General features: G+C 48.6%; 1 protein-coding gene across 7 annotated transcripts in view; it reads left to right on the forward strand.

Moving 5' to 3' along the window:
- The window catches only part of tns2a (tensin 2a), a 74,938-nt gene extending 56,908 nt beyond the window's left edge, over nucleotides 1-18,030 (forward strand). For 5 of the 7 annotated variants that reach the window (XM_069185049.1, XM_069185105.1, XM_069185269.1 and 2 more), the window contains 11 exons: nucleotides 562-2,107; nucleotides 2,639-2,804; nucleotides 4,494-5,581; nucleotides 6,033-6,164; nucleotides 6,372-6,464; nucleotides 6,991-7,068; nucleotides 8,755-8,832; nucleotides 9,632-9,800; nucleotides 10,643-10,711; nucleotides 11,282-11,311; nucleotides 12,498-18,030. In XM_069185049.1, coding sequence (XP_069041150.1) covers nucleotides 562-2,107; nucleotides 2,639-2,804; nucleotides 4,494-5,581; nucleotides 6,033-6,164; nucleotides 6,372-6,464; nucleotides 6,991-7,068; nucleotides 8,755-8,832; nucleotides 9,632-9,800; nucleotides 10,643-10,711; nucleotides 11,282-11,311; nucleotides 12,498-12,639 — 3,591 coding nt within the window. In that variant the 3' untranslated portion in view covers nucleotides 12,640-18,030. The remainder of the gene's footprint in view (nucleotides 1-561; nucleotides 2,108-2,638; nucleotides 2,805-4,493; nucleotides 5,582-6,032; nucleotides 6,165-6,371; nucleotides 6,465-6,990; nucleotides 7,069-8,754; nucleotides 8,833-9,631; nucleotides 9,801-10,642; nucleotides 10,712-11,281; nucleotides 11,312-12,497) is intronic. The other 2 variants (XM_015344213.2, XM_006629365.3) reach the window with 1 other exon arrangement.
- Nucleotides 18,031-18,797: the final 767 nt, after the last annotated feature.

Raw genomic sequence — 18,797 nt, forward strand, 5'->3', positions numbered from 1 at the left:
CAGTTTGTGTTTTACATAAACGTAGACTTACAAAAAATACACAAACATTACATAGAAACAATACATTGAAAATAAAGATAAATTACATGGAATTACTTTATATAAAAGACATCAACACGTACGTGGTCCTTATGCACCACTCCTACAAGAATCCACACAGCTTACCAGAACCTGTAAGTTTCCTCCCCCCACAATCACCCTAAGCCCTATAAATTGCACAGTACCCCTTCATTGTTGCACATAACTACTAATTGCATGAGGATTTCCTCATTTTGTGACGCCTGCAGTGAGGGGCCCTGAAATGTCAGATTGAGTCCAAGTCTCGGTGAAGGACAGCAGCTCCTGTGTGCTCTTGCAGCGCATTTGAAAATTGCTTCTAATCTCCTTTTCAAGTGCTGTGAGGACCGAGTGTGAGCTACTGCATTGCTTCCAGACAAGGGCGGAATTGGTAATGCAAGCAAAATTGTGTCCTTTAGAATTTCAAAGCAAAACAAAACAAAACAGGGGTGGTAATGTGGCCCATGCACTGGGTAAAACATCACGTCTTGTTTTTCTCCTTTGGGAATGGGGCCAGACATCGCCCACACGCGGGGGCCCGTGGACGGCAGCCTGTACGCCCAGGTGAAGAAGAAACGGGGCCCCGGCTCGCTCACCTCCAACGGCAGCCCCGGCAGCGGGGAGCACAGCCACCTGCTGTCCCTCAGCACGGACTCGGGCCACTCCTCGGCTCCCACCGAGCGCCTGGAGGAGACCCCGCCCATGCGGCCGCCGCCCCCCACCCGCGCCGAGAGGGAGGAGCTGGACCGCCTGCTGGGGGGCATGGATCCGCGGGGCGGAGGCGGGGCTCCCGAGAGCGAGAGGGAGACGGCCATCCTGGATGACGGGGATCTGGAGAGGATGGGCACCCTCCGGCTGGCGCGCTCCTGCTCCTGCCGGCAGGGCTACCGCTCCCAGAGCTGCCGGGAGATGGCCTGCGAGCGCCTGCACAACGGCTACACCCTGGAGCGCAACGGGCATCAGCCTGCTCACCTGGACCTGTGCCAGCACCGCCCGCACCCTGACGTCCTGTGGGACAGGCACCACCAGCCCCTGCCCCATTGCCTTCACCGCTCCTGTCCCGAGACGCCCAGCCGCCATTTGTGCCCCTACCCGCCAGAGATGCCACACACCCTACCCCCTAGGCTGCTCTATCGGGATGAATTTGGCCCCTACCACCCCCACTCACAACCTTCCAGCCCTTACCGGGAGATGCTGTTTCTGGATGGTCTAGCGCCCCCTGCCTGTGCCTGCCGGGAGTGCCGCCTACGTGAAGAGGCTGCGGCCAGTGCCTTCCACGCCATGCGGCTTGACAGGGGCCGGGAGCCGGAGCTTCACTGGGAAGCGGGCCACCACAGAGACAGGGAGGCGGAGCTGCAGAGGGAGGAGGAGCTGAGAAGGGGCCGGGAGGCGGAGCTGCATTGGGACGGCGCTCTCCACCGGGACAGGGACGTGGGACTGCACAGGGAGGCTGAGCTGAGGCGGGGCAGGGACGCGGTGCTCCACTGGGACAGAGACAGGGATGCGGGGCTGCAAAGGGACTGGGAGACGGGCCTGCAGAGAGAGGGGGAAGCAGAGTTTTGGCACCGCAGAGCAGTGTCCCCCAGACTGGGACACGGCCGGCAGTCTGCTCCTCTGCTCATCTCAGCAGACCCCTATGGTCCCCGTCACTCGCCACAGGGCCACGAGGTCCCTGCCTTCACCTTTGACCCCCTCCCCTCAGGCCACCCAGCCTACCCAGAGTCCTCAGCCACTCGCTCCCACTCCCACCCACACTCCCTGTCCACGACCTGCTCAGAGTTTAAGTACAGCACCAGCAGTGGCTACCAGACCCCTCGGCAAGCCTGTGCCTGCTTGCCCTACCAGCCCTCATCCGCCACCTGCAGCCTGTCGCCGTCTGAGAGTCGGGGGTACGCGTCCGGGTACCAGTCCGAGTCCACCTCGCCCCTCCCCCACTCAGCCAGGACGCCTGGGCCCACGGAGAGCCCGACTCCACCCAGGGTGCCTCCCGGCCCTGCCTCTGACTTTCAGCACATCGTCCATGGGAGCAGCACTGAGCCCCAGAGAGCCGGTGAGTCAGTCTGGCTGGGTGCCTCTGATCTTCGCCCAGTTTCCATTCAGGACCAAGCACAGAGGCTCAGGGCCACATGAACACTATTTGCATATCAGTAAGGAGCAAGACATTGAACCATTGGCTGACTTCTGTGACTTAGGACATGTAGATATAAGGAAATGCAGGGCAGCTGATATAGCATGTTCTTAATAGTCTGTTTTAAAGTTTGACAAAGTCCATTTACAATGTTCTAGGTCAGTTAGTCCTTATATTGCAGATATGCAGGCAGGCTATAGTGGAAGACGAAAACAGAATGCAAAGAGTCACTCTATGGCACACTGAACAGAAGCAACAAGCTAGCATCAGTAAATCTGAATTGACACAATGGTCCCTTTTTTGAAAAAATGCAGTAAAAGTGTAAAATGACTGTGTTTCACTTGAGGAATCATGACTAATCTGAACCTGGTTTTTAGTTTGTCAGGGTAAGAGGGCTGTTGCCCAGAACAGTTCCTTGGTTGGCCGTCACTCTCTCCTTCTCTCCTGGAGCAGACACTACTGAGGGTCCGGGGGACGGTGTGACCTGGAGGGACCACATTTCCCACGGTTCATTGCGGCGGCAGCACCGCGAGGCGCGCGTCATCTGCACCACGCCCTCTGACCTCTCGGGGCCGTCCACACCAGTCCACACCAGTAGCCCCCTGCGGACCCAAGACAGGTGTGTGTGTACGCCTCCTGTATTCCACTTCGCTGTTTTTACTACTCCGTGAAATAACGGGAGAATCTGTGCTGTTTCCTGGGGGATTTTTACATAACATTATTTCTTCCGCTTGTGTAGTACCGGGATGTCCAGTCCTGCTCCTGGACCATCAACTCGAACAGGAACTCCCGCCGTAACAACCACATTCCTTTGGTGCTTCCCTACCACCCCAACACACTTTCTATCCCCAGGACTATTAACAACAACTTTTCCATCCTAAAGGATGATCCCTCCACTGGGGCCCTCTTTTCTGACCACCCCATCATCTCATATCGCCAACCACCTAACCTGCTTAACTTTCTTGTTCACAGCACCCTTGATCGCCCTCAGCAACAGAGCTCTCTGTTTCACCTGCAAGTACATGTCTAACACCACACTCATTCAAGGCCCCTCAGGACGATTCCGGATCACTCAGATGACATCTTGTACCTCCAGCAACCTTATTTACTCTATCTCTTGCAGTAAATGCCCAGCCATCTACATTGGGTTAACGGGAAGAGACCCGGCCCAGAGACCGTTTCAGAGAACATGTTAGGGCTGTGAAGATTAAAGATTTCTCCAAGCCTATTGTTTTCTCATTTCATGTCTGACAGCCATGGTCACACTAATGTCTCTGTCTGTGTTCTCAAAGCTGCTTTTCCTAACTACCACATCCAAAAGATTACAGAAACTAAAATTATCCTGCAGCTAGGATCACACCTTTCCCCTTCTCTCAACGACAGACTAATGACCAGACTAATTTTCTTCTAAATTTCTTCACACCTCCTGTTTGGCCATTCTGTCTGTCCCCTGCTCCCGCCTCTCGCCCCAACTCTCTCCCAGCTTTTGTTCTCCCGCTACATTACCTTTGCTTACTGCCCTGTCTTTATCACACTTGAAGAAGGCTCCACGGACAAAACTTTGTGTTTTCTTTCTTCTCTTTTCAGCATGGAATAAACCTATTACTTGTTCCTTTGCAGCCTACGCATGTCGACGCAGCTACCCACCTGAACTACTTCAAAATATAATTTAGCCAGGATACGGGGGTTATATTCCCTACTCTTAAGAAGAGTTTCATGGGATCTTTAATGACCAGGCACGATCTGAGTTTTAAAGCGTCACCTGAAGGACGACACCTCCTGTGGCTTAGTGTCCCATGTCACCATATTGGGCACTGGTGCTGAGGGAAGAGTGCCACCTGCTGTTTTCCCAAAACCACTTACAGCAACAACCTGGTTTCCCTTATCCCAGTACTGTCACATTCCTTTCCAGGTCCAGCACTGTTTATCTTCTGAGTTCAGGCTGCAGGGTGGTTAAAGGCACTTTTGGCTTCTGTAATGTTGATTTAATTTGGCTGTTCCAGTTTCTTGTTTACATGACTGAGACCGGTGGAGTTCATTCAGACTGGGTGGTTTGAAAGGTACATTTCCTTGGCTCAGTCCTGATTTGGTTACTGCAGAACAAGCAGCAGCGCTCTGGTTGTCATGGCCAGAAACAGGTCATGTCAGGTACCGTGACTCTAATGTCTCTGCCTGCCAGCCTGCTGCTCAAATCAAAACCTAAGGCTAGTCAGGTTTTGACTGTAGATTTTGGAAAAACAATTCTTGCTCATTAATGTTTTAAAGCAGGAAAAATCCATTCACCTCTCTCTTTCTCCTTTCCTCCTAGCCCCAGCCCAGCTGAAACAGCCCCGCAGCAAATAGAGCTTCATGTGACAGAAACTGCGATGGCCAGGAGCTCCGTTCCTCCTCCTCCTGCCCCCCAGGGACTCCCAGAGCCTCAGACCCAGTGCCAGGAGCCACGCCAGTGTCTGCATCAGTCTGTCTCTGTTCAGCAGCCTCCCGCCAGCCCTCTGCACAGCGCTCCTACCTCCCCAGCCGTGGGCACAGCCGCCCCTCCGCTGTCCCCCAAGGGATCCCCACCACAGCCCGCCACGGACCCCCCCACACACAGCCCCTCTCCTCCGGCCACCAACGGCCAGGCTGAACACTACTGGAGGCCCCAAGTGGCTGTGGGAAGCGACAGCAGCTCCTCATCACGTGTCGGGGCTACCCTGAAGCTCCCCCATTCCCCAGTTTCCCAGAGCCCCCCTGTCTCCGGCTCTAGCCCCCCGCAGCCCAGCACCCCGGTGTCTGTGCACCTCAATGGTTCGGCTGCGGCGGGGGAAAGGAACGGGGAGCAAGGCAGGTTGGGTGTCCCCAATTCCAGCCCGGCCGCCTCTCACCCCGGTTCTCCTTCCCCTCAGTCCCCAGGCCCCGGCAGCCCCGAGAGGTCCCCCTCGGCCGAGCCCCCCGTCCCGGGCTTCTCCACGTTGGGGCGCCGGCTCATGCTGGGTGCTGAGAGCGGGCACGTCCAGCCCTGCCCTGCCCCCTCGCCCTCTGCGGAAGGCCACGCCACCCCCTCCTTCCCCATCTCCACCTACTACTACAGCGGGCACACCCCGACGCCGGGTCCCTACACGGGCTACACCGCCGTCACCATCCCCCCGCCAGAAGCCCAGCCCCCCCTGCCCGAGAAGAGGCGCCTCTCCGCCCTGGCCGAGCGCCCGCCTGGCACCAGCTCGCCCGGCGGCAGGTCCTCAGCCCTGCGCAGCCCCACCAGCCCTGGGGGCACCCACCAGGGGCACCACGTCACCTTCTCGCCCGCCCTGGGGGAAGGGGCGCCCGCTGAGGGAGAAGGGGACAGCCGGGTCAATGCCAAGTTCGTCCAGGACACCTCGAGATTTTGGTACAAGCCCAACATCTCCCGGGACCAAGGTGAGGGGGTCATCTGATTGGCAGAAATGTTGCATCATTTCAATGTACGTCTGCACCCTGTCTGAGCCAAATTCACAGACCATTTATTTGTTGTTCTTGGTGATTTACTGTTTTGTACTGTTGGTATGAAATTGGCTTAACTCAACTCTTACATGCCCCCCCCAACAGAATTAACTGTTGAGATCGACCTTACTGATGCCTTTTAAAATTCTCGAGTCTCCTGTCCAGCATCTTTTACTGAAATAAAAAGGTGAAGTTCCTTCAGTCTCTCCTTGTTAACTCCCTGAATTGCCAGGCTCTTGTTGCTCCTCTCCGGACTTTTTCTCTATGGCTTTTTTGATCCTCCCTCTGAAGCATTGAAATTGCCTTACACACCGAGGGCAATTTCAGTACCCCTCCCTGCCCTCGGTGACGTGTTTCACAAGACCCCGGTCTCTCCCTCTCTGCGCAGCCATCGCCGTGCTGAAGGAGAAGGAGCCAGGCGCCTTCCTCATCCGGGACAGTAACTCCTTCCACGGGGCGTACGGCCTGGCCCTCAAGGTGGCCACCCCTCCTCCTAACGTCAACACGCACAGCAGCAAAGGTAGAGTACTGCCCTCCTGTAGAGTACACCTGGGGCAGGTGAAGCAGATTTCCTTGCACAGGTGGTCAGTTGCAGCGTCTCTGAAGTCGCTCTGCACAGTGGCAGAGACTCGGTGTACTTGATCTGGGGAAGGAGAGTCCCGCCGTTGAGAAGCTGACCCTTACGCTGTCTTTCCTGCCCTGACCGGTACCTCTCTGTCCCCCCCAGGCGACCCCCTGGACCAGCTGGTGCGCCACTTCCTGATCGAGACGGGACCCCGGGGGGTGAAGATTAAGGGGTGTCAGAATGAGCCGCATTTTGGTAAGAGAGGTGGGGAGGGATGGGGGGCTAGCGGGGGGGGGGAGCGGACACAGGCCTGGGGTAGCCAAAAACAACTTAGAATGAAGAGAAAGCTTCTTTCAGTCTTCAGCTTTTAAAATTTCACATCTTTACTCTTCTCTGTGTGACAAGGATACCTGACTGCATCTAGGAAAGGAAATAGGAGGAAGTTCTTTTACTCTTTTATTAGGAACCATTGGAGATTACAATCTCACCATGTAATGAAATTAATGTAAAGACCCACTTCAAGACCGTAAAGACCCACTGGCATAACGTGTAATTCGGGTTTTGTTCAGATGGCTTGGCATGCCTCCTGTGAAAGGTATTGTTTCAGGCAGCTAATTAGTAACAGTGCCATGCATGCCTGAGGGTTCTGCTGCTGATGCCATGCAGCTCTTTAAACGCACCTGAGCTGTCAGCTTCAGAGCTGTGCCTGCGTGCGCGACAGGCAACTGCAGTACTGCTGTGACAGCCGGCTGGCCTTCCCTTCTCTCGCCGTCTCTCGCAGGGAGCCTGTCTGCTCTGGTCTACCAGCACTCCATCACCCCCATCTCCCTGCCCTGCACCCTGCGCATCCCGGAGAAAGGTGAGTGTCCCCAGTTTATTCCATAGTTACGATCCTCAGAATACAGCATCCAGAGACAGCGGGCCCAGTTCAGAGTCACCGCAAGTTAGAGCACTTAGGTTTAACATGCATTTTCTGGACAATTCACTCAAAGCGTTTTATAGTTAATGGGGACTCCCCACCACCGCCACCAATGTGCAGCCCCACCTGGATGATGTGAGGGCATCCAAAGTGCAGCAGTACGCTCACCACACAACAGTGGGGAGGAGAACAGAGGGATATAGCCAGTTCAGAGATGGATATTATTAGGAGGCCATGATTGGTTAAGGTCAATGGGAAATTACACCCTTTTTACACCCAATTCCAGGTAACACCCCTACTCTTTTTGAGAAATAACCTGGGATTTTTAATGACCACAGAGAGTCAGGACCTCAGTTTCACGTGTCATCTGAAGGACGGTGCCTTTTTACAGTATAGTGTCCCCGTCACTATACTGGGGCATTAGGACCCACACAGACCACAGGGTGAGCACCCCCTGTTGGCCCCACTAACACCTCTTCCAGTGGCAACCTTGCTTTTCCCAGGAGGTCTCCCATCCAGGTACTGACCAGGCTCACACCTGCTTAGCTTCAGTGGGCTGCCAGTTGTGTGTTGCAGGGTGACAGGGCTGCTAGTGTAAACATAGTGGAGTGTGTAATAAATCGTGGTAGATTATATGGGTGTCTTTAAATGATCTTAAGACCCAAGAATATTTGTTAAACATGTCCAATTACAGCTCACATCATGAGATGTGCTAGACTGAGGCCTTCCAAGACTGGAGATTGGTTCCTCTGCTGTAGAATATACAGACCTACTGTTGCTGTTTTAGAGGACTCCGTCCACTAGAGGGAGACAAAGCACTGTACTAGGTTCAATTCAGTTTATTTGTCATATGCACAAGTGCAATGAAATGCATATTGACATGTATGCTCTGATATAAAGACGTTAAGGAATCACTAAAAGACCCAGAACAAAAGCAGCAGCTGCAAAAACAACAAGTTAAATAACATGCAACTTTTAAAAGCAAGTCAACACAAGCAGTGTGAGAAAATAAAAAAATGCATTAGTGTAAGTAGTACTGTAGGTTTGCTTATGTAGATGAGTTTAGTCAGTGGTAGGGGTAGAGTTCAGTAATCACACTGCTTGCGGGAAGAAATGGTCTCTGGAGGTTTGTGCCTTCATGCTCCTAGAAGGCTTACCAGAGGGAACAAAAAGGAAGAAAACAGGATGATTGCTGTTCTTAGTGATATTCCCAGCCTTTCTGAGACAGCGAGTTGTAAAAATGTCCACAGTAGAGGGCAGCTGTACTCCACTGATGGACTGGGCTGACCTGATTACCCCCTGTAATGCCTTTTGATCAGACAACGAGCTGCTGCCAGATCACACTGTAATCCCACATGTGAGCACACTCTCAAGAGCGCACCTGTGAAATAGACCATATTCTTTCACCTGTTTGAGGAAGAGGCTGTTGTGCCTTCTTTGTAGCTCCAGTTAGATGTTGGGACCATGCTAAATCGTTAGTGATGAAGTAGTTGGTAAGGAATAATGGGGGTATATGAATCTTATTGCAGAGTGCACCATGAACAAGTTAAAAGGATGGTTGGACGGAGTAATTTCCTACATAAGCAGGACATTTTAGGATTTTTACAATTGCTCCATCTTTTTCAGACCCCATAGGCGAGACCCAGGAGGTGAGCAGCCCCAGCAATATGAGCACAGCGGCAGATCTGCTCAAGCAGGGCGCAGGTAAGGAAGGGCCTGGGAGGCGCTGTTGTAGATGGGGGAGGCTTGAGGAGACAGAATAAATTATACGCCAGTCTGTACTATCTACTTCCCATCTGTGGGAGCCTCGGGACATATGTTTCTTGGTGAAAGTCTGGGAAATGAGGGTGGGGGCTTACCTTCATAGAGTGACTTACTCTGCTTTGCGTCTGTGGGTTAGACCTCTGAGGGGCTGCACTTCAGGACTGCAGCACCTCCTCTCAGCCAATGGGCTCGGTGCTCAGATTAAATCTTCCCCCTCTGATGCAGGCAGTTGCCTCAGCTGTTGCAGTTTCAGTTCAGTGGGGTACTATGCCATAAGGATACCTGCATTCTGTTGAGTTAAAAGTGTAGGACATATAAACACTTAGTTTAGAAACAGACTATAGGAATGGTTCCTCATGAGAGGAGTTGATCCAGGGGTCTCATCCAGCCATTTCTTGAAAGAAGCCAAAGTTTTAACTCCAACAAAGTGACTGCGTCCCTTGCTCCACACTCCCACAACCCTTTGGGTAAAGCAGTGCCAGCTGTTCTTGGTTGTCAATGCACATCCAGTTTCCAGTATATAACTTATCTACCAGAATATATATGCTTTTATACAACTATTTTGCATATATATTTCCTCCATATAAATGCACAGTTCAAATGTGAGCATCTCTCAAGTAGAAGGATTTGATGTGAGAAGTGTGAGAAACGGGGCCCATCGAAGGTGCTTGAGCTGCGCATTTGCAGATCTGCGGATCCAAGAGCCTAAAATGTGTCCGATCTCCCCTCCTGCCCTTAGCCTGCAACGTGCTGTACCTCAACTCGGTGGAGACGGAGTCCCTGACGGGTCCCCAGGCTGTTTCCAAGGCCGCCAGTGCCACCCTGTCCCGCAGCCCGCGCCCCCCCGCCACGGTGGTGCACTTCAAAGTGTCGGCGCAGGGCATCACACTGACCGACAGCCAGCGCAGGTAAGACCCACCTGCGTGTTCGTTTAGTGTGCCTACAGCAGCCCCTTAAACACTTAACACCAAAATAAGTGAATCCAGTGCCAGGGGCCTGCCCCTCCTGTGCCGCACAAAGACTAAAAAGCCGAATGATGATTGATTAGAGTGGTGCAGTGGTGAACACTGCTGCCTCACAGTGCTGGGGTCCTGGGATCAATTACGGATCTGGGGTGCTGTCTGTGTGGAGTTTGTATGTTATCCCCTTGCTGATGTGGATTCCCTCCGGGTGCTCCGTTTTTCTCCCACAGTCCAAAGGCATGCTGGAAAGTTAATTGGCTTCTGGGAGAATTGCCCCTGGTGCAAGTGTGTCTGTGTCTCTGCCCTGCGATGGACTGGCATCCTCTGTCCAGGGTATACTGTGCCTTTGTGCCCGTTGCTTGCTGGGATAGGCTTTGGCTCTCCTAGGACCCTGTGCTTTATAAAGCGGTTAGAAGATGGATGGATGGGTGGATGATTGATTTATTGAATTTGATTGAAATATTAATACATAAAAGAAATTGTGTGGTATCATGAAAACACGTGGTGTAGCTCTGTGCGCTGTGAAACCAGTGTAACCCTCTCCCAGCCGTTTACATTCTCCCACATTCCACCTGGAGGATCATGCACGGCTGCGAGTTTTGGCTAGGGCCCGGGGCTAGCTGTGTGAGCAGGGATCATGTGCAGTGATGGCAACAGGCGATCAGTAAATCCGCTGGCAGCCAGCGTCAAGCACAGTGACCGAGACCTGAGGATGCAGCCAGCTTGATGTGCGAGGAGTGGGCGAGTGGGCAGGTGAACTGATTCTGTCTCTCTCTGTGCCGTCTCAGAGTGTTCTTCAGGAGGCACTACCCCGTCAACAGCGTGACCTTCAGTAACGTGGACCCCCAGGATCGGAGGTGTGGCATTTACCTGACGTTCTGTGTCCCCCAAAACTGTTCAGCACACCCACATACCGTGTTGCCCCCCTCAACACATTGTTCCGCATTCAACACACTGCACGTTTGTACTTTTCTGGACACTGATTTATAAGGAAGAAATTTGTGTCTGTAATTTGTTGTTTGAATGCCCAGGTGAACTCATTTCCTTCGTTCTGAGTCCTTGCTCAGGAACACCAAGGCTCTGTCACTGTAAGTGAAAAATCTTAAAAATAAAGCATATGCCTTTAACTGCTGAGAGTAGGTGAAACCCACTAAACGTACCCCAACACTGTCCAGGCCCAGCTTTTGAAAGCTGGCTCTGAAGCTTTTCTGTCTATCCTGAACCTCAAAGCAGCTCACAAGTGTTTCCTGGAAGTGACCAGCACAATCCCACCACAGAGCCGGAAGGAATTGCATTGTTCTTCTGTTTGAGTGACGTTCACTGGAGCGGTGTGCCCCCAACAGGAAGAGAGCCGTGCGCATTACCTCCTGTGTTAACTCCCCTCCCCTCTCGCCCTGAGTCTCACTTTCTTCTTTCTCTGCCCCCAGGTGGACAAATCCTGATGGGACCACTTCCAAGTAAGTCACTGCAGCCAGGCCCCCTTCAGGAGGCAAAACATGTGTCTGTCAGCCTCCCTCTGCAACCCTAATCTTGTCCTGCCACTTAATAAAGTATTATTAATCAAATTGATCACAGAAATACAGCAGGAACATTGCATTTAGGTATTCAGGTTTACTGCATTTTTTCCCAGCTGCCTGCCATCTACCACACGTAACAGCTTCTAAATTAACAAGCGGGGTTTGGGATTCTTCCTTTAAATGTAAAATTTGGTTGTTTAAATGTTGGGCTTGAGTTTTTTTTAAAGGATAACATAGCAGTGTTTCTTGCAGTCATTTTTTCCAGCTGATGTCTTTTTCAGCTGGAGGTGAATATAGAACTAAGGCGCTCGGGGAAAAAAAAAAGGAGTGCAATGCAAGTTAAAACAGGTCCAGGGGGTGACTGATCTCTCAGCTAACATTGTTTCCTCATTCACTGCTTTTGTTTTGGAAGTTTGGATTAACTGTGATTTGGCTCAAAATCAGCTTAAAGAATGATCATAAATAAACTGGGGCTCTCCCAGTGGGGCTGCTGGTAGTGTGAGGGTTTGTGATCAGTTAACCCTTACCCTTACCCAGCACTTACAGTATGTCTCTATTGGTTATTAATATTAACGCTCTACATTTCCGGTTAGCTTGAAAATGGGAAAAACCATGTGGTGCGTGTGAATAAGTAGGATATCGCCCTTTCTTAATCTTATCTTTCTTATTCTGAATCTCTGGCAGTGCAATTTCCAAAAAAGCAGAGGAGGATTTGCTGGTCAGAACTCTCATCCCAAGGACAGCAGTTATTATAAGAGCAAGGCGTGTCCAAGCACTTGTCCTAATGGCTTTCATTAAGAATATACATACTCATCATTCAACACATAGGGGCATTTTCAGTTTCATGCTGTAGTAGCTTACCATGTGGCAGAAGTCCAGTTGGGTGGCCAAGGACCTGTTTGTTTGTAACTGGTAACAGCTGTCCTTCCTCTGGTGTCCCAGTTAGGCACCCGTCAGTATAGAACTCGCTAGGTAAAAGGAGCCAGACGACCTGAAAATGTACTTCTCTGGACACCACTTTGTTGTTTATGTCTTTGTTAGCAATGAAGGGCTGTAAAATAACTCTTTTTTCCCTCTGATTGTTTACAAGCTTCATTCTCTTCCTTCCTTCTCCTTCTCCTCACAGGATCTTCGGCTTTGTTGCTAAGAAACAAGGCAGCGTGTTGGAGAACGTGTGCCATCTCTTCGCCGAGCTGGACCCTGAGCAGCCCGCGTCCGCCATCGTCAACTTCATCAACAAAGTCATGCTGGGCCCCCACCGCAGATAGAAGATGGGAGGGAGTGGGGGGGATCAGTGATGGGTAGAGGGGGCAGTGGCGGGAGGGCGGGGGCACAGAAAGGCAAGAGGGCAGACCTGAAGCTAAAGATGGCGGAGCAGTTGTGGGCCATGACGTTGTTCAAACCCTTCGTTCCAGCTACGTGGTGATGAACGAGGTAGAGGTGATTGTAAAATGAGAAAGACATTTTTTTTTCTCGTGGGCACAAAGTCTGGCCGCTCATGCCCTTTAGGAAGTTGCTCCCAGGATAAAAGGTAGCAGGGACAGCGAGACAAGGAAGACTCAGTGAAACAGGCAGGATACAGTGTAAAGGGTGACCAATCTGTCTGTCAGAGTACAGAAGTCAGGACTGTTCATGTACGGAAGGACTCTGCAATTTTATTCTCATTCATGCAGCCTCTGTCTGCTCATTTTATTTATTTGTACTTTTCCAGAGCCTGTTTGAATTAATTTGCCTACTTTGTGAATTTAATTAAGCCTGAGGCAGGCAATTCGGGACGATCACAGCACAACTGAAGTGCATCTGCGTCCAGGGGACTGGACCTCTTGCATGATGGGTAGTATACCTGTACAAAATGTGCTGGTTGTATACCATCCCTGATCCCACTGTGCAGGGATGCTGCTTCATCTCTGCCACAACTATGCAGATCTTTGAGATCCCTGGTTCTGTGTTCTTGACCCTTCACGACCTTGCCCTTAGATAAGGCGCCTAACTCCCAGGACATAAACCAGAATTGGGAGAACCTGAAGGAGGAATTGAAGCGCCTGCTGCTGAGATTTCCGAGACATGCCAACTAGAAACCACTCAAGTGAAGGCTCCAGGTCAACATTAATGTAAAACGGCTCCCATCTACAAGCAAAGCTGCTGCCAGCTATGGAGAGCAGCCAGGAAGGAGAACGTTTTAGATCAGAGTGCATTGAAGAAGAAGAAAAAGAGAAATGACCTTGGAACAAACACTTAATTGCAAATTAAAGCATTAATCACTGGGAGCTTCATGCATATTGATTCTGAATTAAGGCCAATAATAGATGCATACCCTGGGGTTATAAGACAGTTATTACTGAGCTGGCGTTGGCTGCTCTTCCTTTGAAATGAAAGCTCATTCTGTGTTAAGTGTGCTTGTGAAAACAGGCCAGTGATTGACGAAAAAGCAGTTCAAAGCACTGAGAAGATTCAGCGTTTTGAGACCATACTGTATATTTTACTGTGCAGTGGCATTTACTTTCTGAAGCTCAAAATGTTTTTTTTCCAGATTATCCTGAATTTATTATTTCAGGACATCTTTACTACACAGAATACGCTCTTGTCTTACTTCAGTATCCTAGGTTAAAATGGACACCAGTCACAATCAAATGTGACCATTTCTTAATGATCGTTTTCCAACTAGCATTTGCTTTTTTTCTCCATTGCATTTCTTATACTGCATCACTTATCTGAGAAAATAAATATTTTTCTTTCACGTTATCTCCTTACGAGCTCCAGCACACAATCCCTTGGCTGTGAAGTTCTACAGTGCCTTAATCGATGTAACGTGCTTGCAATGATAAAAACAAAATTGGTACATCTGAATTTTAAAAAAAGCTTTAAAATAAAAGCAGAACAAAATCATTTGAGTTTAGAATAAAACTTTAAAACTTTCCGTATACTGCACAAGATTTTCGTCTTGTTCCCCTGTAATACATCCCTTTTTTTTCTTCTCCTTCCCTTCCTCCTGCGGGATCTTCATTTGCCAGCACCAGCTGCGTTTGGAGCCAAGTTGAAAGGAGCACGCAGAATTCTGGCAGGAGTGTTCCTTGCATAGTTCCCGGCGCATTCAGCCCCCTCGTTAGCATCTCTTTCAGATATCTGCCCAAGCTCCATCTCGTGAAGCTTGTGACATCGCTGGGCTTTTCATGTCTGAATGATATCAGTGACTTCAAGCCTGCTGTTCAGCCTTTCCCTCATTTCATTACCTGGGTTGTACACTGTTACATTTCACACAGTGCAGCTGCCAAGTGAGCGCAGGACTAGGGCAGTGATGACAGTGGGGCTGCGGCAGTGCTGAGCCCTCAAGCTGCGGAGAGGTCAGGGTAGGTCACTGCTGAAGAAGGTTCGGAGTGTAGTGACATGTTAGCGTATGTGCCTTGAGTGAGAGAGAGTGTGTGCAGGAGAAATGCCAGAGCTTAGAAAGGCCTTTATTTCAATCTGTAGGGCGACTTAAAACCACAGTGTAATACTTTGGAGTCGGGAACGTCGGGAGTAAGGATTTTTTTCCATTTTTTTTAATTCCCTTGATGGAGTTGTATTGAAGTTCTAACATGGAGTTTGTTTTCCAGTGGAATCATTTGGTGATGCAGTGTACTCTCTTACTAGAACAGTATGTTTGTTGCCCCTGCCGGAAGAGAAGTATGGCAGACCAGGAACAGCATTTGTTAGATGGAAACAGCCTTGAACGTATAGTTTAAGCTCTTTGTGCTCCGATAGGAACAGACCAAGGCTGATGGAAAGGATTAGAAATACTAGTGTATCTATATGAAGGCATAAAGAAAATAGACTATTCAGCATCACCTTGCACTTCAGCATCCTGTTGGGTTCATCAGTGTTGAAAATTATAGCCCTAAGGTCTAAGCCTGAATCTCAGTCCCATTTCAGAGGGGCAAGGTGCTGTGTAGTTCATAGTAGGTTTTGCATTGGTGTAAACTGAGTTTCAGGTACTTGGTGATGTTTAGCACTGGCTCCTGGCATATCCTATTGTATGGGTTGTCTGCAATTCACCATATTTTGCTCTGCTTTGGATCTTCTCCACAAGACAAGAACATAAGAACAAATGTAAAATGCAAACGAGAGGAGGCCATTTGACAGATCATGCTTGTTTTGAAGGTTTAGTGGCTAAGTGAAGCCTATAAATCCAGCCATTAATTTATCCCTTTTAGTTTCCGCTTATGGCACTACAGTATGTGCTTGTTTAATGATTGCCTGAAATAGGGTCCAGCCCAGGGATCCTTAGGATTATACCTCCTTGAACCAATCCATTTTATTCTAGATCTGTATATGACAATTCTTCAAGACCTGGAATCATTCCTATTGCTTTTCTGTAGAAGGCTCCAATATTGATTTTGTGACATGGTGACCATAACTGAACGCTATTTTTATTGAGGTCTTCAGCTTCAGCATAAATCACCTGAATTTACATGGCACACTTCTTCCCATGTACCCAAGCATTCTGTTGGTTTCTTGTTTTTTTTTGTCTTGGATCTACAGTACATAAATAGTCAGATGCCTTTTTGAATCACTGAATTGCCCATGCGAGGTGCAGTGTTTATGCTTACTACCAATGAGATTCAGTTCGCACTTCTCAACAGTAAATTTGCTTGCCATGTATCTGCCCACTCTGTGATTTTAAGTTGCTTGCAAATCCCTTGCTGAATTTTTGTTGGCCTTCACTTTGTATCTTCTACTATAGCAGACTAACTTGTTGATCTAAATCAGGAACTGCAAACTGGATTTCTACAGCAGTCCACTGCTTATATCACTCCATTTAGAAGCCGGGCGTTCCTGTTCTGTTTCATGTTGGTAACCATGATCGATGTGTACATTACCATAGATTGATATGGCTTTTAATTTGAGAGTCAGCCTTTTAGAAAAAGAATGAAGAAGCAGTTAGTAACCATTGCAACCGTATCAGTTTCAGCCTTTTCTGTCACAGTATTCCAGTTTGTGTAGAAAATTGAAGTCTCCCAGTAATATTAAGTCACATTTATTACATGCCTTCCTGATCTCTTTTCATATAAGATTTCATACAAAGTTTTAACTTTGTTCAGCATTAACATGCGATTCCACTTCATACCCCAGCTTGTTCTCCATGAGACACACAGACAGGGAGAGAGAAGCTTGGGGTCAGAGCGCAGGGTCAGCCATTTATACGGCACCCCTGGAGCAGTTGGGGTTAAGGGCCTTGTTCAGGGGCCCAGTGGAGTAGGATTCCTCTGCCGGCCGCGGGATATGAACTGGCAACCTTACAGCCACAGGCACAGATCCTTAGCCACAGAGCTAATGCACCACCTGCCAGATTAAGTGAATATCTAAAAAAACTGAGAGGGGAAGTAAATAGTTAATGGGATATTTAGATTTAGGGTCACAGGAGGGGAGACTGGAACCCAGAGAGTAAAATCTAGAGGGGAGATTTTCTTAACAACATTGGCTCTTTACAGGAATGTTGGAAGCTAGACAGAAAAGAAATCATCTGTGAGGCTGGAGAATGACCTTATTATGTCATTTCCAGTGGCTTCAATAATTGCTTGCATACCTATTTTACAAAGCGCAGAAGCAACTGCTAGCACACTGTGTTTCTGGAAGTAGTTAAAATATCTATGTATTCTTTATATTGTACATTATTCTGGGTTTTCTGACCCCTTTGTGTTTTATGAGTTTTCAGTTCAGTGGTGCCAGTGTGTTTGCACACCAAATGGAGGTGCTCTGTGCAGAAAACACCCTGTATTTCTAATAGTCTCCCTCAAAAAGGCTTCAGAACCCCCAAGGTAATTATTGCTGTAGAAGCACTTTGTCCTCTTTGGATCCTTATATATCCACACAGTATTCCACATGTGCTTACGTGCCACTTGACTGGCATTAATAGGAAAAGGTAACGGAATGCTGCATATGCATTAATTCCTATTAACCAAAGAAAGAACTACTGCAAATATCCCCGAGTTCACAGTGTTGTGATGTTAGACTGATGTTTTATATAGAAGCATTGAATGAGTGTCTGTGCTGTTTCTCCTTGGAATGTTTTAAACTGCTGTCAATACAACAGGCCTTGCCCGATTGTTTTTGCTTCTGCCTGTGCTTTGCTCTGGATGGTACTGAATAGAAGCAGGGCTGGGAATTGGATTTCCACTGATCAATGAAGCGGCAACAGAGGTGATCTAAGCCCTGTTCTGGCATGCTTTCATTCGACAGGAAAAGGGACCCACCTATCTATGTTTGCTGTTCTTGGCGCTTCACATCCTGGGATCACAGACTGCTAGCCTGACATTTATTGTGGCCACCAGTCCCTGTAACCAAAGATTTGCATAGCACTCTTTGTATACTCTAAAGATATAGTCAGTCGTATTTTGTAAAAGCTTTGTGCATTTATATTTGCAGTACAAGATTTTTTTAAAGACACAAAAGAACTATGCCAAGTTTAATACAGCTTTAATATATTGTGTTATGTGTTGTTGTGTTTTTATATCACACTGTATGTAGTAATATATTTTTCTCACATCCAGCTGCCTTGGAAAGTATAAAAAGTAAGGAGACATAAGAAAAAGGAATTTATATTATATTTGCTATTTTTAAAACTACTATGTATACCAAAAAAATGAAGATTATAAATAAAAATGTATAGTTGCTACCAATAAGACTGGTGCTCTCCTTATTCAGTGTTTTTTTATTTTCTGTGCGATTCCTAAAAAGTACCCTGTTTAAAAATATTACAGGTCATCCATCTTTACATTTTCTTCTTCTAACTCGGGCTCCTGCTCCCCTGTGACCCTATCCTGGCCAGCAATGGGTGCAAGGCAGGATACACCCTGGATGAGACATCACTCTGTTGCAGGACATACACTGACACACACTCTCACACCAGGGCCGGTTTTCCCAGAAGCTAGTTAACCCATCAGTATGTCTTTGGACTGCTGGAGGAATACACAGAGAAACCAGAATAAACAGAGAAAACACGAGAAGAAAAAACAGCACCCTGGGTTTGAAATTGAAGAATAATTAAAGAAAATGAACAATAATAAAACAAATTCCAGATTCAGAATTGAACCCAGTGCCCCAGCACTGCAAGGCACCAATGCCAGCAACTGTGCCACAGTCCCACTCTAATACAGATCAGATTTACTACCTTAAATTAATGGCTGTTAGAAATGTTGTAAATTTCAGTGCCATCCATCTGCTGTTGAGGTGGAGTAGTTGTGTGCTTTAATTATAATAGAATTTAATAATTCCTTATACATATATATTACTTTTCCAGACACTCTACTCAAAACGCTTTACAAGTAACGGGGACTCCCCTCCACCACCACCAATGTGCAATTAATTGCCATAATAGCTTAAAGTCCTCCCACTTAACACCCCCTTCCTGCTCCAGGAAAACCCACAGGAAGTGGATAATAACATCATA

The sequence above is a fragment of the Lepisosteus oculatus genome, chromosome 1, assembly GCF_040954835.1.
Source record: "Lepisosteus oculatus isolate fLepOcu1 chromosome 1, fLepOcu1.hap2, whole genome shotgun sequence".
NCBI classification, from domain to species: Eukaryota; Metazoa; Chordata; class Actinopteri; order Semionotiformes; family Lepisosteidae; genus Lepisosteus; species Lepisosteus oculatus.